General features: G+C 39.5%; 2 protein-coding genes across 2 annotated transcripts in view; one reads left to right on the top strand and one right to left on the bottom strand.

The window, feature by feature from the left end:
- The window catches only part of LOC308291737 (solute carrier family 12 member 5-like), a gene marked incomplete at both ends in the record, with an annotated part of 90,064 nt that overhangs the window by 62,465 nt on the left and 7,286 nt on the right, over nucleotides 1-20,313 (top strand). The window contains 2 exons of the mRNA XM_080733865.1: nucleotides 528-697; nucleotides 1,746-1,877. Of these exons, the coding sequence (XP_080589991.1) occupies nucleotides 528-697; nucleotides 1,746-1,877 (302 nt within the window). The remainder of the gene's footprint in view (nucleotides 1-527; nucleotides 698-1,745; nucleotides 1,878-20,313) is intronic.
- Nucleotides 3,848-4,777, bottom strand: LOC308291738 (zinc finger protein RFP-like; the record flags this gene model as incomplete). Its single annotated transcript, XM_080733866.1, has 1 exon — nucleotides 3,848-4,777. One exon carries the CDS (start codon nucleotides 4,775-4,777, stop codon nucleotides 3,848-3,850), a length of 930 nt encoding a protein of 309 aa, XP_080589992.1.

The following is a 20,313-nucleotide window of genomic DNA, read 5'->3' as shown; positions in this document are numbered from 1 at the left end:
GACACACTTTGAGCTTGTAGATCGGCTATTTTTTAATTGGAATCCTGAAAAGAAAATGTTTTATTTAATTTCAAATGCATGTATATGTTCTTATGTTAACTGTATGAACTTAAATACAAATATTGGACATAAAAAGACTAGTAGTCATTAAGCTACTGCTAGAATTGCAACACCAGAGGCAGCACCACAGATCACGTTCAACCCAGAGTCAACTCAAACAAAGGGTCAAACTCGTTCTCCTGCTATACCACCAAAATGTGGAGTGCCTTACTGAAGGCCTTAAAGGAGTGCCAATCCCTAACATCCTTTAAAACCGCACTGAAAAACCACTTACAGGTGGCAGCTTGTGATCTATCCGTCTGTCATTCAATATGAGACACAAGGTTTCCTCTGTAAATAAGCCGAAAAGCTTAATAGGATCTCCTTTTAGTTGACCTTGTACCAGTGAACTGTACTGTCATGAAACTGTACCTTTTCCTATGCAAACTTCTAATAAAGTCTTCAATCAATCAATCCCTGCTCCACAGAGGTGGTCAGAGAGTCCACCCTGGCCAGTCTGGCACTGCTGGTCCCCAAGAACATCTCTGTGTTCCCGTCCAACGGCGAGCGTTTCACCGAGGGCCACATCGACGTGTGGTGGATTGTCCACGACGGGGGCATGCTGATGCTCCTCCCCTTCCTGCTGCGGCAGCACAAGGTTAGTCTCGCTTGGCCAAATGCTCCCGTCATACAGTCTGGGGCAACAGCATTCTTATGATGAGTATGGGATAAAGCGGATGTGACGCACCCGCTCCCTTGGTGCAGTAGTGATAACAAGTCCTACTGGAAGCGTTATGTCTTCTTTCAATGTTTTTTGGGGGCATTATTTCGTCTTTCTCTGGTGTTGTTGGTGTTACTTCCATGATGTTTTCAACGGTTTTCTTAAACTATACACGCATAACAAGAATATCCAGCTCGAATGACTGTCTGTGTTAGTGTGTTTCTGTTATGTTTCCAATGGGACTACAGTTCCGTGCAGCAGTGACTACTTCCGATACTTACCGTTCGGGAGCTGTCGGGTTGATAGATAGGGTTGCCAGGGTTAACCTTAACCCTAACCCTGGCAACAAGTAGAATCTGATTCTGAGCAATGTGTTGAAACTTATAGTGATGTCTTTTACAGTTTGATACCTGGTGTTTTGTGTGTGGACTAGGAATGGGACGATAAGCGATATTATCGTTTATCGTGATAAAAGACACTCGTGGAGATTTAATTTATCGTGAAATCGTCCTCCGTCATGCACTGGGATCAATTCACCTTGTATTTGCCGAGCTGCATATCCAGTACCATTTAAACCCTCTGTTGGTAAATCGTACATTTAATATACGTACTTGATACAGTCTTTTTTTCACTCTCTACCAAATCTCTTTGCCAAAAAATTGCCGATCTACAAGCTCACAACGCGACACATTGTGAGCTTGTATATCTACTATTATTTGGCAAATGTTCCTCCCCAGGTTAATGGATGTTGGGGATATTTTGATTATCGCGATAATATTGTAAATCGCAATTTCAATAATTGTGATATGACATTTTCATATCATCCCATCCTAGTGTGGACAGGTGTGGAGAAAGAGTAAGATGATTCCAGGTGTTGTGTGTGTGTGTGTGTGTGTGTGTGGACAGGTGTGGAGGAAGTGTAAGATGATTCCATGTGCTGTGTGTGTGTGTGTGTGTGTGTGTGTGTGTGTGTGTGTGTGTACAGGTGTGGAGGAAGTGTAAGATGCGTATCTTCACGGTGGCCCAGATGGACGACAACAGCATCCAGATGAAGAAGGACCTCGTGACCTTCCTCTATCACCTGCGCATCCCCGCCGTGGTAGAGGTGGTGGAGATGGTGAGATACGCTCTGTTTTCTTCCTTCATGTATAGAGCAGCGCAGCGGAAGTGGTTTACTGGTGCCACTAAAAGTCGCCCATTCATTTTCCCCATAGACTTTTACAAACATATTTATAACAACTATGTTAAGCCTCGAACCAAGCCATCCAGGTTCTCAGTGAATCATGACAATGAAACCTTTGATCTCATTTAAAACATATTTTAATATGTAATTATTTGATATACTACATTTAACCAGTAAGACGCCTTAGGGGCGAAAAGCATTCACCATGTCTTGGCCATCTGAGAACTACGTCACGTGAACCTCAGCTAATCAAATCCACACGTTTGTGCGCTGCCTGAAAGGTGTATGTATGGTCTCCATATATGGGCATGTTATGTTTGTGACACCCACCGTACACCCACAAGGCAATTTTAATATAGAAGGATATATCTATCTATAAATTAGGGAAATCTTCGTCTGTGTGTCCGCGCTGACGTCATCCAATGGGAAAACCCCTGAGAAAACACACAGTGAGGTCATCCAAAGGGAAAACCCTTGAAATAACACAGAGTGACGTCATCAGACGTCCAGGCCATATATAAGGGCCATGAGAGGTACCGTCTATGCGTCTATGCCCGTAGCCAAGCCAATCTGATGGGCATAAACGGGCATATGTCCAAAAAGAGTGATGTCATCAATCGGGTGATGACGTTGTCATCACATAAAAGCCAATGAGGGACCAGCATTCCTGGTGACGTCACCATCAATAGGTGCGACCTGATATAAACGTAGAGGGTGATGTCATAATATTGAGGCATACAGCATATAAGGGCCATGAGATGTGCCGTCTATGCCCGTAGCATAGATAGCATATGCCAGATTAGATAGGCATAGATGGGAATAAACGGACATTATGTCAGATAAGCTTGAGGATTGGTGGATTGATGAGCTTCACATGACACTTCCCATGTGTGTCCCCCATGTCCATATACGGTCATTTCAGTCCAGAATGAACAGGTTTTATCTGTCCCGTACGTCCAGAATATGTGTGTAGTGTCCGTCCCGGTCTGATGATTGGATGATTAAAAATGTCCCTAAAAATTAGGATTGGTCAAGCTTCACATGACAATCCGGCCCTCCAGATAAAATCATTCATTCATTCAGAATTCAGAATTCTAATTTTATACTCAGATTCACCGCTCCACTTCGAACCGAGGTTTGATTTTTGAAGCGGTGGAAACCGCTTCCAATGAATGGCTTTGTGTGTATCACGCCCATATATGGTCATTTCAGTCCAGAATGAACAGGCTTTTTCAAAAACAGAATGTCCGTTTAATTACCATATATGGTGATCTCAGTCCAGAATGAACAGGGTTTTTCAAAAACAGAATGTCCGTTACCTTATGTCCATATATGGTCACTCCAGGCCAGAATGAACAGGTTTTTCCTGTCCCGTACGTGTAAAATATCAGTCCAGAATGAATAGGCTTTTTCAAAAAGCAAAATGTGTGTCCCATGTCCATATATGGTCATTTCAGTTCAGAATGAATAGGCTTTATATGTCCTGTACATCTAGAATATGTGTGCGGTGTCCCTCCCGGTCAGATGAATGGATACTTTGAGGATTGGTCAAGCTTCACATGATAATTTGGCCTTCAGGGTTTATCTGTCTTATTTAAACACTTTATATTTATTTATGTATTTATTTAATTACAAATTCTTATTTTAATTTAATTACAAATTCTTATTTTAATGTATGTGTTTTAATCTATTTTATTTTTTAAACCTATTATACCAACTGTCATACCAGCTCTCCAAATACATTCAGAATAGAAGTTTTATCTGTCCACCGCTTCAATTCGAACCGAGGTTTGATTTTTTAAATTACGAAATAGTTTTTAAATTAATTTACTGGAGGGGACAAACTTCATGCTTTTCTTCCTTTCGAAGTTGGAGGAGACATGTTTCCATCATCTCCCCCGTGATCAGTCCACATTGACAGGAGAGATGATCAGAGGAGCAGAGTTTCTACCACCATCATTAGGCCCAGGACTGAAGAATGGAAAGAGTTTCTCTGTGAAGGAGCAGCCAGTGTAAGAGTAGAGATGAACTCTGGCCTCCACGTCATAAAAGGAGACCAGACCCTCCTCATAATCCACAAACACTCCCACTGTCTGGAGCTCCTCTCTTACAGGGAGGAGGACACAAGTGCCAGCCAGAGCCCGGTACTCACTTCCATCCCTCCTTATAGTCCAGAAACCATAGTAAGGTCCCACTAACAAGTCCTTCCTGTTGATGGACTCTCTGGCCACTCCTATAATCCAATCATTCTTCCTTTTAACCTGAACCTCATAGTAAAATCTTCCCGAGGAGATGTTTTGTTTTCCTAAGACACAGACATATTTGGAGAATCGGTTGTTGTTTTGTGGGAGATTCTTCTTTGCATTTCCAGCACTCACTTGTTTTCCGTCCGCAGACAGGATGAGGCAGGGATGTGCTGTATCAGGGTCCAGAGTCACATCCACTGCATATTGCTGGACCTCTCTCAGCTCAGCGTCGCGCAGCTTCTCCATCTCTTTACTGAGTGTCTTCTCCAGCTGAGCCACAGCTGTCCTCACAGTCCCCACGTATGGAGACCAATGGACATTGACCTTTGTCCAGTCCTTGGTGGGTGGAGGGTTGTTGATGGAGGTGAAGTTCTGGAGGAGCTGGAGGTGGTCTTCAGTGTGTGAGACCTGCTTCAGCTCAGAGATTCTCCTCTCTAGTCGAGTGATTTCCTGTTGCAGCTCTTTGACGAAGCCTTCAGCCTGTTTCTCTGTTGTTTTCTGCTTCTCTTCAATCACATCATTGAGCTCAGCCTGGATGCTCTCAATACATCTGATCAGAGCAGCGAAGACCTGCCTGCTCTCTGCCATCACTCTGTCTGCATCTTTCCTGCTGAGCACCACTGAGTGTTTGACCTCCTGGATCTTCACTTGTCTCTCCTGGATCGTCTGCTGAACCTCAGCCTCTGTCTTTCGTTCGAATTCCTCTTTCAACTTGTGCCTCCTGCACTGATCGGCCATCTCAGACAGAACTCTATTGACAGAGAACTTTTGTCTCTTACGGAAGGTTTCCCTACAGATCGGACACTCACACACACCCTTAGAGTCCCAGTAATGTGTGATACATTTCCTGCAGTAGTTGTGTCCACATGGAGTGCTGATTGGATCAGTGAAAACATCCAGACAGATGGAACACAGGAGGTTCTCTTCAGACAGGAGACTGCTGGAAGACCACATTTCTACACACTGAGAATAAACGTGAAAATGTGAAACACTTGAAAATGAAACGTGTTTAACTGGCAGTTTTACAGTATCGGCAGTGGCGCTGGTGTCTCCTTCAACCACTTCGGGGATGTTTACGATGATACTGTGATATTGGGTTAACAATCCACGCCTGTTATCCTCTTCAGTCCAAGAAAAGCCTCCTCACTAAGACTAACGCCCCCACTTGGTGGTATCATTATATCAAGCTGATCAAAATCACACGTCATCAAATATGATGTCAGTCTTACAAATATGGAGTGTAACCTATTTAGTAAAAACTCCTTCAAACTGCATTGGAAGTCTTAGGGCGAATTCACACTCCCAAGTGAGGTCCCGGGTGCGCACTCGAAACCACTTGGCAGATGTTGTGATAGTGTGAAGGCTGCGTACTTTTCCCCGAAAAGCATCACCGCACTGTACCATACCACCAGTAAGACTCCCTAATCGGGAGATAAGCGACCGTTGGTCGCTTATCTCCACAAATATCACAACCTCCACCTCTCACGTCATACGGGCAGCCATAGTTACACCTGGAATGTTGAATCTCCATATATGGAGATAACCTACGCATCACACAAAGTCTGACCTCACCAGCCCATACTTGGGCATGGACGACTTATATCTCCATATACGGAGATGGCCATATATGGAGATACGATGACATCACAGAGTCCACAGCTGATGATGTGGCGTGATGTCATACAATACACATGCCAAACTTTGCACACACACTCCTTGCCTGCCAATCCACAACCTCCACCTCTCACGTCATACGGGCAGCCATAGTTACACCTGGAATGTTGAATCTCCATATATGGAGATAACCTACGCATCACACAAAGTCTGACCTCACCAGCCCATACTTGGGCATGGACGACTTATATCTCCATATACGGAGATGGCCATATATGGAGATACAATGACATCACAGAGTCCACAGCTGATGATGTGGCGGGATGTCATACAATACACAAACAAGCCCTATATAAAGGGGCAATTCTCACCAGGGAAGAGAGCATTCCCCACTAGCTGAGTATCTTAAGATGGTCGGATGTGATGATAAGCTATAAGCTTAGTTGATCCTGGCGATAAGGTCCGAGTCGAGGAATGCTCTCTTCCCTGGTGAGAATTGCCCCTTTATATAGGGCTTGTTTGTGTATTGTATGACATCACGCCACATCATCAGCTGTGCACTCTGTGATGTCGCCACATCATCAGCTGTGGACTCTGTGATGTCATCGTATCACTGGGCGAAAAGAGCAAGAATCCCAAAATATCGAATTTTGATTCTTTCTGGAATACGGGCATTTCCGTCACATATCCTGACTTTTTTTGATATGCACCATATCTGGTCAAATATGAACCAAATATACATCATGAAGACAATATGGTGTACTAGGATACAAGCAAATATTTTATTTTTGTCATATATATGTTCCGTAAATGACCTTAGGTCATATCTGTAAATATCTGATCACAATATTCTTTCTAGAATACTTGATGTGTCAAATATTGATTCATATATATGACCTAAAGTCATATCTTTACAGTGGATTTGCTAGAGAATACTGACCATTTCTGAGGCATATTTAAGGTTTTGTTGACATCAACCATATCTTATCAAATATGGACAAAGTATACATCTCCTTGTCATATACAAAGTATGCATATACGTAATGAAGTAAAATATGAATATACTGAAAGCATATTTTGACAAGAATAATGGCAATATCTGTAGCATATATCATCAACGATTTTCATATCAAATATACTTACTACAGATTTTGCCATTTGGCATGTTTTGGGTGAGATATTTAACTGATATTGATAGGTCATGAAACAGAACATTTCTGATGCATATATGAGTTCCATAAAAATGCCATATCTGGTCAAATATGAACCAAATATATATCATGGAGACAAATGTTGTACTAAGATACAGGCGTAAGTTTAATTTTGTCAAGTATATGTCCTGTAAATTACCTCAGGTCATATATAGAAATATCTGATCATAATATTTTTTCTAGAATACTTGATGTGTCAAATAGTGAGTTCATATATGACCTAAAGTCATATCTTTACAGTGGATCTGCTAGAGAATACTGACCATTTCCGAGGCATATTTAAGTATTTGTTGACATCAACCATATCTTATCAAATATGGATGAAGTATACATCTCCTTGCCATATACAAAGTATGAATATACGCAATGCAGTATATATGAATATACTGACAGCATATTTTGATAAGAATAATGGCAATATCTGTAGCATATATCATCAACGATTTTCATATCAAATATACTTACTACAGATTTTGCCATTTGGCATTTTTTGGGTGAGATATTTAACTGATATTGATAGGTCATGAAACAGAACATTTCTGATGCATATCCTGACTTTCATGGAAATGCTAGATCTGGTCAAATATGAACCCAATATATATCATGGAGACAAATGTTGTACTAGGATACAGCCGTAATTTTAATTTTGTCAAGTATATGTTCCATAAATTACCTCAGGTCATATCTGGAAATATCTGATCATAATATTTTTTCTAGAATACTTGATGTGTCAAATAGTGAGTTCATATATGACCTAAAGTCATATCTTTACAGTGGATCTGCTAGAGAATAATGACCATTTCTGGGGCATGTTTAAGGTTTTGTTGACATCAACCATATCTTATCAAATATGGACAAATTATACATCTCCTTGTCATTTACAAAGTATGAATATACGTAATGCAGTATATATGAATATACTGACAGCCTATTTTGTTAAGAATAATGGCAATATCTGTAGCATATATCATCAACGATTTTCATATCAAATATACTTACTACAGATTTTGCCATTTGGCATTTTTTGGGTGAGATATTTAACTGATATTGATAGGTCATGAAACAGAACATTTCTGATGCATATCCTGACTTTCATGGAAATGCCATATCTGGTCAAATATGAACCAAATATATATCATGGAGACAAATGTTGTACTAGGATACAGGCGTAATTTTAATTTTGTCAAGAATATGTTCCATAAATTACCTCAGGTCATATCTGGAAATATCTGATCATAATATTTTGTCTAAAATATTTGTTGTGTCAACTAGTGAGTTCATATATGACCTCAAGTCATATCTTTACAGTGGATCTGCTAGAGAATACTGACCATTTCTGAGGCATATTTAAGGTTTTGTTGACATCAACCATATCTTATCAAATATGGACAAAGTATACATCTCCTTGCCATATACAAAGTATGAATATACGTAATGCAGTATATATGAATATACTGACACCCTATTTTGATTAAAATAATCTGTAGCATATATCATCAACGATTTACACATCAAATATACGTACTACAGATTTTACCATTATGCCTGTTTTGGACGACATATTTAACTGATATTGATAGGTCATGAAACAGTACATTTTTATGCATATCCTGAGTTCCATGGAAATGCTAGATCTGGTCAAATATGAACCCAATATACATCATAAAGACAATATGTTGTACTAGGATACAAGCAACATTTTATTTTTGTCATGTATATGTTCTGTAAATGGCCTTAGGTCATATCTGGAAATATCTGATCACAATATTTAGTTAGAATACTTCATATGTCAGATAGTGAGTTCATATATGACCTCAAGTCATATCTTTACAGTGGATCTGCTAGAGAATATTGACCATTTCTGAGGCATATTCAATGTGCGAAAAGATCTAGAATCCCCAAATATCTGATTTTGGATTCCCTATAGATACGGACATTTCTGATGCATATCCTGAGTTTTGTTGATATGCAACATATCTGGTCAAACATGAACCCAATATACATCATGAAAACCATATATCATACTAGGATACAAGCATAATTTAAAATGTGTCATGTACGTGGTCCGTAAATTACCTTTGGGCTAAAATATCCAGAATCCCCAAATATCTGATTTTGGATTCTCTCTGGAATACGGACATTTCTGATAAATATCCTGAGTTTTGTTGATATGCACCATATATTGCCAAATGTGAAACCAATATACATCATGAATGTTCATGAATACAAGCAGCTGTTTAATTTTGTCATGTATGTGTTCCGTAAATGACCTTTGGTCATATCTGAAAATATCTGATCACATTATTTTGTCTAGAATACCTTTAAGTCTCTGGTAAATCTTGATGTATCAGACTTTGACTTCATATATCACTTAAAGTCATATATTTACAGCATAACCACTTCCAAATACAGACCATTTCTAATGCATATTTAAGGTTTTGTTGACATCAACCATATCTTATAAAATATGGATGAAGTATTCATCTCCTTGTCATTTACAACATATAAATATGACCTATTGCAGTATATAGGAATATACTGACACCTATTTTGGGTAGAATAATGGTAATATCTGTAGCATATATCATCAAATATTCTCATATAAAATATACTAACTACATATTTTGCCATTGGGCCTGTTTTGGGTGAGATTTTTAACTGATATTGATAGGTCACGAAACAGAACATTTCTGATATATATCCTACATTTCATTGATATGTCATATCTGGTCAAATATGAACCCAATATACATCATGAGGACATATTTTATAGAAGGATACAGTTACATCTTTTTTCTGTCATGTGTATGTTCCAAATATCACCTGGACATATCTGAGCTCAACAACATTTCTAGAATACGGATCAAATCTATGGTATGTATATGAATGTGTCACAAATACAGTCTATATTACATTCATATATCACTTAAAGTCATATATTTACTCTGGATTCCGATATTCAATATTCACTTGGCCCAACCCATATCTAATCAAATATGGAATATGGAAGTATTCATTTCCTTCTCATATAAGAAGTATATGAATATGAGGTATTGCAGTGTAGGAATATATTGACACCCTATATTGAGTAGAATAATGGCAATATCTGTAGCATATATCGTCACCGTAACTTATACAATATACTTAGGCCTACTACAGATTTTGCCATTGGGCCTGTTTTGGGTGAGGCATTTAAATGATATTAATAGGTCATGGAAATTCACAGAATTGGGTGATTTATACTGGGCAAAACAGACCAGACCAGTGTCATTGGTATTTCATATTTGGTCAAATATGAACCCAATATACATCATGAGGATATTATATACGGAATCTTTGTCGTGTGTGTTCTAAATATCACTTTATATCTTATTTTTGTCATGCGTATTTCAAATATGACCGTATGTCCTATCTGGACATTCTGATGAGCACTATCCTTTTCTAGAATACAGATCAAATCTATGGCATATCTGAAGGTGTCCCATTTTCGATGGTTTGATTTTCTTGGCATAACTAATCAAATATGGATGAAGTATGAATATGGCTTAATGCATGCAGTATACTGTCTGGAATGTTGATAACCTATTTTGAGAAGATGACAATAGGGCCTATACTGTATGTAGCATATGATCACCTTTTGCCATATATTGGGCCTGTTTAGGGTGAGAGTTTTGGGTGACAGTCCAAACTGATATTTCATGAAAAGTGACAGAATCTGGTCATTTTTACTGGGTGAAATCCCCAACTTTTCTATGGAATACGGACCATTTCTTATTCTTAGTTTTCTATTACCTTGGAACCTTGGAAGACAGTGACATATGTCATTTTTCACTTTATTAGCGTTTTGTGAAGTTTGGAAGTTATTAGCAAATGCGGCCACAGGTTCTGTTATCAAGGTTATGTCCCCCAGGTTATGGGATCAGCTCTGTTGTCACAGATACAGTCCCAGGCAGTGGATGGAATTATAGCTACAGGATGCAGTACACACACTCGCACCCTGTCACACAGACAAGAAACAGACAAGAAAGAAGTAGCGACAGCTACTAAAAGGTCTTATAAAGGACTTGTGGAGCTGTGTCCACACAAGACCGCATTTATGAGCATAGCTTTGGATATCATGTCCATAGAACAATGTTTATTCACAGGCGCAATGTTAAACCTTGTTATTTGCACATTGTTGTTTGCACATACCGGTATAACCTAGCAGCCCAAAACAATGTAAGTGTAGTGGGTTGACCTTTCCTGTAGGCAATCCTTAATTGTGTGATACTCCCTAATCACCCCTAATCAAGACAGGTGAGACACAGATGACTGCTAGTTTAATAAAAATGAAACACACCAGGCCATCATAGTAGATGGCTGGCTTGGGTTTATCTGGTGGTATGTTAGGTCACAGGGGGAGCGTGTCGCTGTTAATACATGTCATCTTTTCGACACCCGACTCTAACCCTCACCCTAACGCTAACCTCCGTGGAGTGAGTCGCTAACCCTTCGGTCGAAATGATGGTCGTTCGAAAGAGCGTGATTTCCCCGGTCACAAGTTCATGTCCATATTGGCATTCCCAGATATGGGCTTAATATTGATCACTCAGGGATCGACCACACTGGTTATCATGAGACTGACACAATATTTATGACAACAGGGATCTTGGCAATATATGGAGATTGATATAAGGCATAACTGACACACGCACAGACGGACAGATAGACAGACATGATCTGCAGGTGTTCATGCTAAATAGATTTTAAACTTTGTCTAGTACAAGCAATTGATAAACTATTATATATTTCCCAAACTGACTTCTCTGCTCCTCTCTTTCATTCTGAACTGTGAATTTATAGAGCAAAATCATGCACTATTCATGGTTGTGGTAACGACTTACTCAACATCAGGTAAATGACTGAGTTACACACAGCCATGATCAAATGATCAGCCTCCACTACTGAAGTTTAACTAAGCATATACTGTGCACACAGTGAGTGCATAACCCAAAGAGTGCTCATATGTATCAGTATTGTATAATACCGATTACATCTATGGCATATCTTTGTGTGTCACAATTACAGTCTATCTTGGGTTCATATTATGTAAAATATCTAACTGATGCAAGTTACAAAAGAAATGGGTCGAGCTCAAGAGCTTTAAGTGGATACAGACTGTCTCACAGGTCAAAATGGGATTGGACCTATAGATTCCAAAGACCTTACCAGAGAAGCTAAGCATAATCAGTCTGTTTTTATACCTTTAATAAACAAATTGAGTCAGCTTGTAAATGTCCTTATTTCTGTATGCATTGCAAAGGATTATGCTTTGCTGGGGATAAAAACAGAACATCTCTGGTTAAAGACCACATAAAGTATGCAGTTGAAGGGACAGTAAGGTGTCATTACAGTTAGGGACATCTGAATGTTTATGAAATTAAATTAATTAGGATCATAGCATTCATTGGACTATCAGCGTCTCTCTTGAATGTAATGGTAGTTACAGGTAAGCATGAGCATTACGTTAATCTTGGAAGTTAACAAGACGAGTATAACTGGGGAGTTTATTGGCATTGACATAGTGAACAAGGTATCTAGCAAGAATGTCAAAGTTCCTTGATAAGCAACCCCTGAGGACACTAGCCACTTCATTGGTCCAGCGTACCATTACATTGACTCAACAAAAAACTAAAGATAGGCCGCAACAATGCCGATTATAAACGAATGTGGGTTGTCCTTAAAGTCCAAGACCATTTCAATTTCAATGTTTTGAATCCTAAATAAGAGCTAGTCTATCTCATCTGAAATGACAGGAACTTAGAGGACAAGTAGGCCTATATTTCTTCAGAGGGGGTATAACAAAATGCATTGTGGCCTGAACTCGGGCGATAAAGAGAGAGAGAAAGACAGACAGACAAACAGACAGACAGACAGACAGACAGACAGACAGACAGACAGACAGACAGACAGACAGACAGGCACACCATGATGCTTATCTAACAGTACACAGCAGCACTGCTTTGATAATGACCTCTGAATCTTGAACCCTAGAGTCCATGATTAAAGGCATATCATTCAGCCACAGAAGGGCTTACATAGGCTAGAAATGGCTAACTGTTAATTGAAAGGTCTTGACCTCAGCTGTCATAGGTCATTGTTGAACATCTATGGGACACCATCAAATGGGGTATACCCATTTAAAGATAAAAAAAAAAAAAAAACTCACACAAAAACAACATATCCCATCATATCTCCTGGCACAGGGATCATCAATGTCTGTACATTGACATATGTGGCGAGACTTGTCTTTGTCCATGGTAGATTTTAGATTTTGTTTTTACATAACAATGTTGAAAATTTGATCATGAGATTAAATTTCTGTCCCAGTCTCCAGGGTTTCTTCAGGATATGTATGACACTATAGTCCACTAGTACAGTGGTTCTCAATTTATTTGTATTATTATTATTGTTAAGGACCCATAACTCTGAGAGTGTTTATGGGTCCATTTGGTTCCATACACTCTCAGAGTTACATACCTGTAATGTTCGATTTGGACCACATTCAAGGAACTTTGAGGTCCCTCTCAACCCGCTTTGAGAACCACTGTGCTAGTATACATTTGAGACTGGCACTTTGTGTGCTTCTGGTAACATTATTGTTCACTCCATGGCAAAAATATCGTTCAGACAAAAATGTCCACCGCAAGCCAGCATGACGATGAACCCTGCCTGGGGTATATCCACAGTTTAATACTGCATACTATTAACTATGAGGTTTATCAATGTAAAACATTATAGATGTGACATAGAACTTGTTACAAAGTGTACAACTCAGCCCAACATACACAACCCATTATGGACGGGAACCCCTGTTTTATCCCTCAGGTGGGGAAAACATTTTTGTGTTGTTTTTCTGAAAACTTAGGTCAGGCTTTAGAAGGTATCGACCTTAGGTCTTAATGGGTTAAAAAAAACAGTAAAGATATATGGAATGGCAACCTGATATTAACTGCATTATTTATCGAAGTGGGGTCCTTGAGGGAGTTCCAGGGAGTCCCCGGCTAAATGATAGTTAGGAATGAAATGGACCCTTATGGGTAACTCAGAGTGTACAAATGGAACCAAAATGGACCCATTAACATTGATTTTACAATAAATTGGGGTCTCAGATAGAATGCCATAAAATGGGGGTCCGTACTTAGACTAATGCATGTCAAACTGGGGTTCTTGCAATTAAAATAGTTGAGAATCACTGCTAGACTCATCAAAATCTTCTCTAATGGAAATGTTTCTTCTTTGAAATGTTTCAGATCCACTACCATACTGTATTCCTCAATGCTTCAGAAGCTTAACTATCCTGCTTGAAATGAGTACAATACAATAAAAACATCATCATACAACAGACACGACATACAAGGTTATATAAGCAAATTATCATCTGTAATTAAATCTGATTAAAACACATTTTAATGCCTATCTTTTTGGATATTATAGTTTGGAGGAAACATATGAAATATGAAGGGAGGAACAGAGAGGAACATGATATATATGTGTGTTTATGGAAAGCAGTTTGAAAATCAACTACACTGCCCACAATGCAATTGCAAATGCCTGATTGGCTGTGTGTCATGTGACTGTGACGTGGCCAGCTACCATTGGCTCTGCTGAGAGCACACCCCCACTTTGAAATCCAAACAGCCAGCAGCAGTTACATTTGTCACCAACAGCAAGCATGAGAGCTGCTTGTGTAAAAGTGATTTAGGATAAAGCTAAACTAAATAAAATCACTGTTGATTGTTGAACAGGAAGATAGGTTGCTGCCAATCTATTTGTGGGATAAAATCTACATTATGGAGACTTTTGGCACACAGAGAAGGAGTTTTGGAGCAGGGAGATGACACAGGTATGTAAAGCTATTTCAATTGATTGCTTTTGCTTCCAGTATTTTTTACAACTTCACTATTTAGAATTCATACTCCAGTGTTTTCAGCCCTTTTCATGTCAAGGACCCCACAATCCAAAATGTAGACTATGGCTGCAGACCCCTTTTAATATGTGACAGGAACCCTCATTCCTGTTAAAATGTTTCCATTATATAATGTTTCCAAGGTCCATTATTTATTCAGCAGTTAAATAGCGTTATTGTGACAGTAATCATTGCTATAGAGTATTTGTTTAGTAACATGTTAGGTTGAGAACCACTGCACAAGTGGTCCGTGAGGTGGTTCCAGCCTTCCAGGTGGTCCCCAGCTAAATGATGGGGAGTTGATAACCAAATGGACCCCTATAGATCTTTTAATTATTGTAAAATCAAACCAAATGGACAAGCTAAATTATTGTTACACATGATCTGTATTCCTTAAGTATTGGGTATGAGACTGAGAGGCTAAATCTCACTAAATGGTGGTCCATGGCTCAAATGCATAAATAATTGATATCAAAAAGGTTGACAAACACTGATTTTTTTGCCATGGTTCTCAAAGTGGGAGTGGGAGCTGATTTACAGGAGTTCATACTGCATTGTGTGTGTGTGTGTGTGTGTGTGTGTGTGTGTGTGTGTGTGTGTGTGTGTGTGTGTGTGTGTGTCATGAAATGTGATTTTACCATAATCCCAGTAATCCTTAATAATATTCCATCATATTCACGGGCTTTTGAGAAAGATACATTCAAATTAGACCACTGCAGAGGGCAGGTGTGTTTGTCCAGCCACCAGCTGACACTAGTTTGAATCTGCATCAAGGCAATTATGCTTCTGCCCAGTCAAAATCATTTCAACAGAAAATGTACTAGTATTAGGCTACTTAGTGAGTTCACCAACAAGTAAGACAGTAATTCTAAATTCATAACTATATATTATTTTCTCCCACATTTTTAGAGAACTATAATTGCTCAATAACGGGTTGGTGACCTGGCAGAAAACCTACATTCAAAATGGGATGCCATCATGGAGAATATTGATGGGGTGGACACAAGGACTTCCTCATCCAAAATCCCATCAGAGTTGTCTGTAAGTACTTTAACATTGTTCAGGCCAAGGACCCCTTATCTGAGAAATATCAAGCAGGAACCCCCCATTACATATAGTGTATACAATTGTGTTAAAGTTGCATAGATGTTGACTCCATATATTGGTAAACAGTGCCCTCTAGTGTTGAAACAGGTAAGTAGTCAAATCTCGTCTGCTGCATTCTGTGCAAAGTGATAACTCCCAATGATGCTGCTAGCCCTGCATCCTGCGTCCCTGACACATATGTTTAATAAAGGACACAATAAGTATCACTGCATCCCCAATACGCATTCAACTCTATCCTTTCTGCTATCAGTAATTTCACTGGACCAGCTGAGCTGCATGTGGTGGAGTCTCTCCACAGCTGTGTGTTCTGGCACTCTGACTTCTCCATGGCACATGATTTGACACCACTGTTTTAATGTCCCTGCAGTCCTCCGTCAAGCAAATCTACAGAGGCCTTGGAGAGGATCTTAGATGGCATTTTTACATTTTTATTATTTTTCCTTCTGAAAATGCCTTGCTTTGTGAGATGTCAATTTGTATAATGCTATGCTGAATGAGTGCTATCTTAAAAGTGTTTTTTTCCCACCATAGATTCCGTACCGCACACAATGAGTCTGTGACGCAGGCTGAGGTGCAGGCCATAAAAGACGACGACTCCCAATGGTCCACCTGCCTCATCAGAAGTAAGTATGATATTGCGTTAATTTGGGGACATATGCCCTTACATTGGTTGTAATTTTAACTATAGGCTGTCCTGGCATACCTGTGATCCTAGTTTACTGAGTTACTACACTGTCTCTCTGCATTCTATGTATGTGTTAACTTTGCTCACTGTAAGTTGCTCTGAATTAAAAGCTTCAGCTAAATGCCTAAATTGTAAATATGATATTACACAGTTGAAGTTAACAGATGGCACACTGACTAATATTGAAAAATGTAATATTGGTGCAAGTGATTTGTTTGAAAAGGTTTGTTTTCTATTCAAACATTAGTGATTTCTATAATGTTTGCTAAAACATAAATATGTTGAATCTAGAGCTGCTGCTGCAACAACAACCTTTGGCAGCCCATACATCTAAACAGAAATCAGAAAACAAAAGGTGAGTTATACTGTCAGTTAGGACTGTTTGTTTGGATGTACGGGCTGTCAATGGTTAGTGGTGCAACTCTAGAATAGATTGCAGATTTGTACATTTGGTCTGCTTATTTCTTCGAGTTATCATCCTTTTGAGATGCCTTTATTTCATATTTAGAGTTCATTTAGTTGTATTTGTTGTTTAATTCACTAGAAGTTTGCAATAGAGCTATGAAAACCTAAAGGCCAGCAAGAAGATGGAGCTGGATGGGCCCATAGAGGACGTGAAGAGGAGGAAGATGATTACCAGCAAGAGAGATCGGGTGAGGTATTGCCCTGTTGTATTACGGTTGCATTTGTTTGATCATGTAACTTATCAATTACCTTATGTAAGGGATATAACAGTGAGGTGGTCATTGCTGAGAAATGGTTTCACTACTCACAAAAACAAAGGCAGGTTTATGATCTTAAGTTTATTCTACAGGTCTGGGCAATAGCATTGTTGTCCAGTCCAGATAGGTGGCACACTTGAGTGAATCAAAAATTCTGTCTGGTGGGCATATTCTATTTCCTGGCCAAAGGTGGATTTTACCCAAAAGGTGGGGTTCTGAGAGGCTTCCTACCATAAGCTTTCATGATGGTATCATGAAACTGCCTTTGAGTCAGTAAATATCAAACTGTTTACTCAAGTGTTGATGATTCCCAAATGGTGGTCCACTGATGAGTAACTAATGCAACATTGTTTTCTCATCCAACTGTAAACGTATCAACATACAGCATATTTTTTTCACTGCTTTAATTGTGAGCTTGTAGATTTTAACAATAGTTATCAGTGGAACAGTCAACTAAATGTAATAAATCAACTCCTGCAAGTCCAAGTCCTTGTCAGGGTGGGCATCCCCAGTTCAAGTATGATTGTTATTTTTTTTCTTCTAGACATAATATAGCCCCCATACAGTCATTTTGGATGGAAGCTGGCAGCAAGGGCTGCTGGTAGCAGTGAGTTGGATGATGCCTGTGACAAGCTGTTGAGCTGAAGTTAATGCATCTGTAAACCAATTGAAGTAGTAACTAATAACATTACTTTTTCTTCCCATCTGTAACATGTAGAGTATTGTCATACAGTTCATATTGGATGAAAGTAATCTCTGGTTTTCCAGAGCTTTAATGCCTATTTCATTGTTACATTGTGTTGCCAAGAACAGGGTCAGATTCATTTTGTGACCTTGAATAAGTGTTTCATCTGGACCAGAATAATCCCTATTCTTTAAGATCCTAGTTGGTTTGGAGTTTGGAAAGGGTTGACATTAACTTGTTCCTGGTCCTTCTCTAGTCGCCAGCATTGATTATTGCCCTTATCTGTTTCATTCAACTTCTTCCTTAGTGGGCAGCAAGTGTAATGCAGGTAATCGCTTTATTGCCAGGTTTGACAAGAGAAACAAGGGACTAGGTATAAGTAAAACAAGCACAAAAGAACTAGGCTAAGTTTGACCACTCTAAAGTACACCGGCTATTTAAAAATGGCAGATCTATAAGGTTTGTTAACCATCTATGTGTGCAGTTAACCTGATCACGTCTCCTCCTATCCATGCTGGCCCACAGCTGTTGCTCAGAGTGTGCTCAAAATATGGTTAGCTGTTTGATATTAAGTTGATTATAACAAATGAGGATGGAAAGGCAGCATTCCCCTCTTTATCTGGCCGACATGGTGCTCAATGATGTAGACCAAGTCACATCATTAAGGTAACTTTCCACCAAACAGACTACAAGAGACTCTTTGCAGCTCCTTCAGACTGGCAGTCTGTCGCTTTAGTTGGCACAGACTAAGCACAAACTTTAGTCGTCTGAAAGAACATGTTTTTGTACTGATGTGTGTTGCCAGGTCTGCTCATTATAAGAGACTTTGGACTTGTTTTCCTGTATAGTCGCTTGTAAATATTCATAGTTGCGGGTTGCTTTAGTTTGGACTTGTTTTCGTAAGTGTGGTTGCCTATTTGGGCTTGCTTTTAAGTACATAGACCTGTTCCCCATGTTTCACTCACAGAATATATGTGGCAACACCAAACAATCAAACCCACATTTTATTATTCAAGCTTTGCTTAGGAATTGATCGATTTATGTTGAAATAGATACAGTAATATGGTATTGGTTCAAATGTGCAATGGGAAAATGTCCCTGGCTTATTTAGGCTTGTTTCTGTTGCAGACTAGAGGTCCACAGAACTAGAGTATCTACTTCCTCATTGCTGAAAGGCTCCCAAAGGCAGCTTTTTGGCGCTTTTCCACTTGTTCCAACGCTGCGTTGCAAAATCTGTTCGGTGGGAAAAGGGGCTTTAGGGATGTCCTCAGTGGTTTTGATGTTCAGAGACTACTGTAAAATATATGCACAGCCCAATATGCTGTCACGCATGAAGGGCACACGATGGCGCAAACACACACAGTATGCAAATTAAAAATATATATATTGTTTTTGCCAAGTTAAATTATTGCCATTGTAGGTCTGTTTTGTCTTTACATGTACAACCTGCTGCACAATGGTTTTTGTAACACCAACTAACTTTAGAATGGAGCTCTGGTCTAGACAGAAATCAATGGCAAATATTTTACACAATCCAGGGCAAGGGTTTTTCCTTGGCCTCTAGGTAGTATGTTTGAACAATGTTTATTCAGTGGAGTTATAGCGAAAACGGACAGCCAGTAGCAAAAACATTGTCTCCCTATGCCTTCGGCCTGGTGGAGACAACAAGCCTAAAATTGCTTATCATAAGCAGACAAGGCAAAACTGGGGGCCCCATATCAAAGGTTTTCCTTTTGACCAGAATGGATGAATAGAACATGTTGAGTCTAACCTCCTCTTCCCATCTGTTACACAGCTCTTCAAGAAACAGGTCGGTGTTGGACAGAAGATACTGTCCAAAGAGGACCAGCTATACCTCAGCGGTGCAGTCGCCAATTCCGTCAGTGACGAGGACAAAACTGTTTTCAAAATCAAATCACCAAAGTGGCGCTCATCACGGCTGTCCAAAAATGGCGGACTGTCAGAAGGTCCTGGATGACAATGGGAAGAAGGTTGTGTAGCCCAGGTCCACCCATGTTCACACCTATCGTGGACAGTTTACAAGAAGAGCCCCCCCTCCTGCAGAGGGCAAGCATATCTACCTGCAGCAGAGTGAGGAGGACACCTCTGGGACTTAGTAAGGCTTGTTATAGGCTCTGTGTACAACTGTACT

This window comes from Nannobrachium achirus (assembly GCF_963921795.1).
Source record: "Nannobrachium achirus genome assembly, chromosome: 9".
Taxonomy (NCBI): Eukaryota; Metazoa; Chordata; class Actinopteri; order Myctophiformes; family Myctophidae; genus Nannobrachium; species Nannobrachium achirus.
Note: the sequence above shows the minus strand (reverse complement) of the source record. Positions and strands in the feature narration are given on the sequence as shown.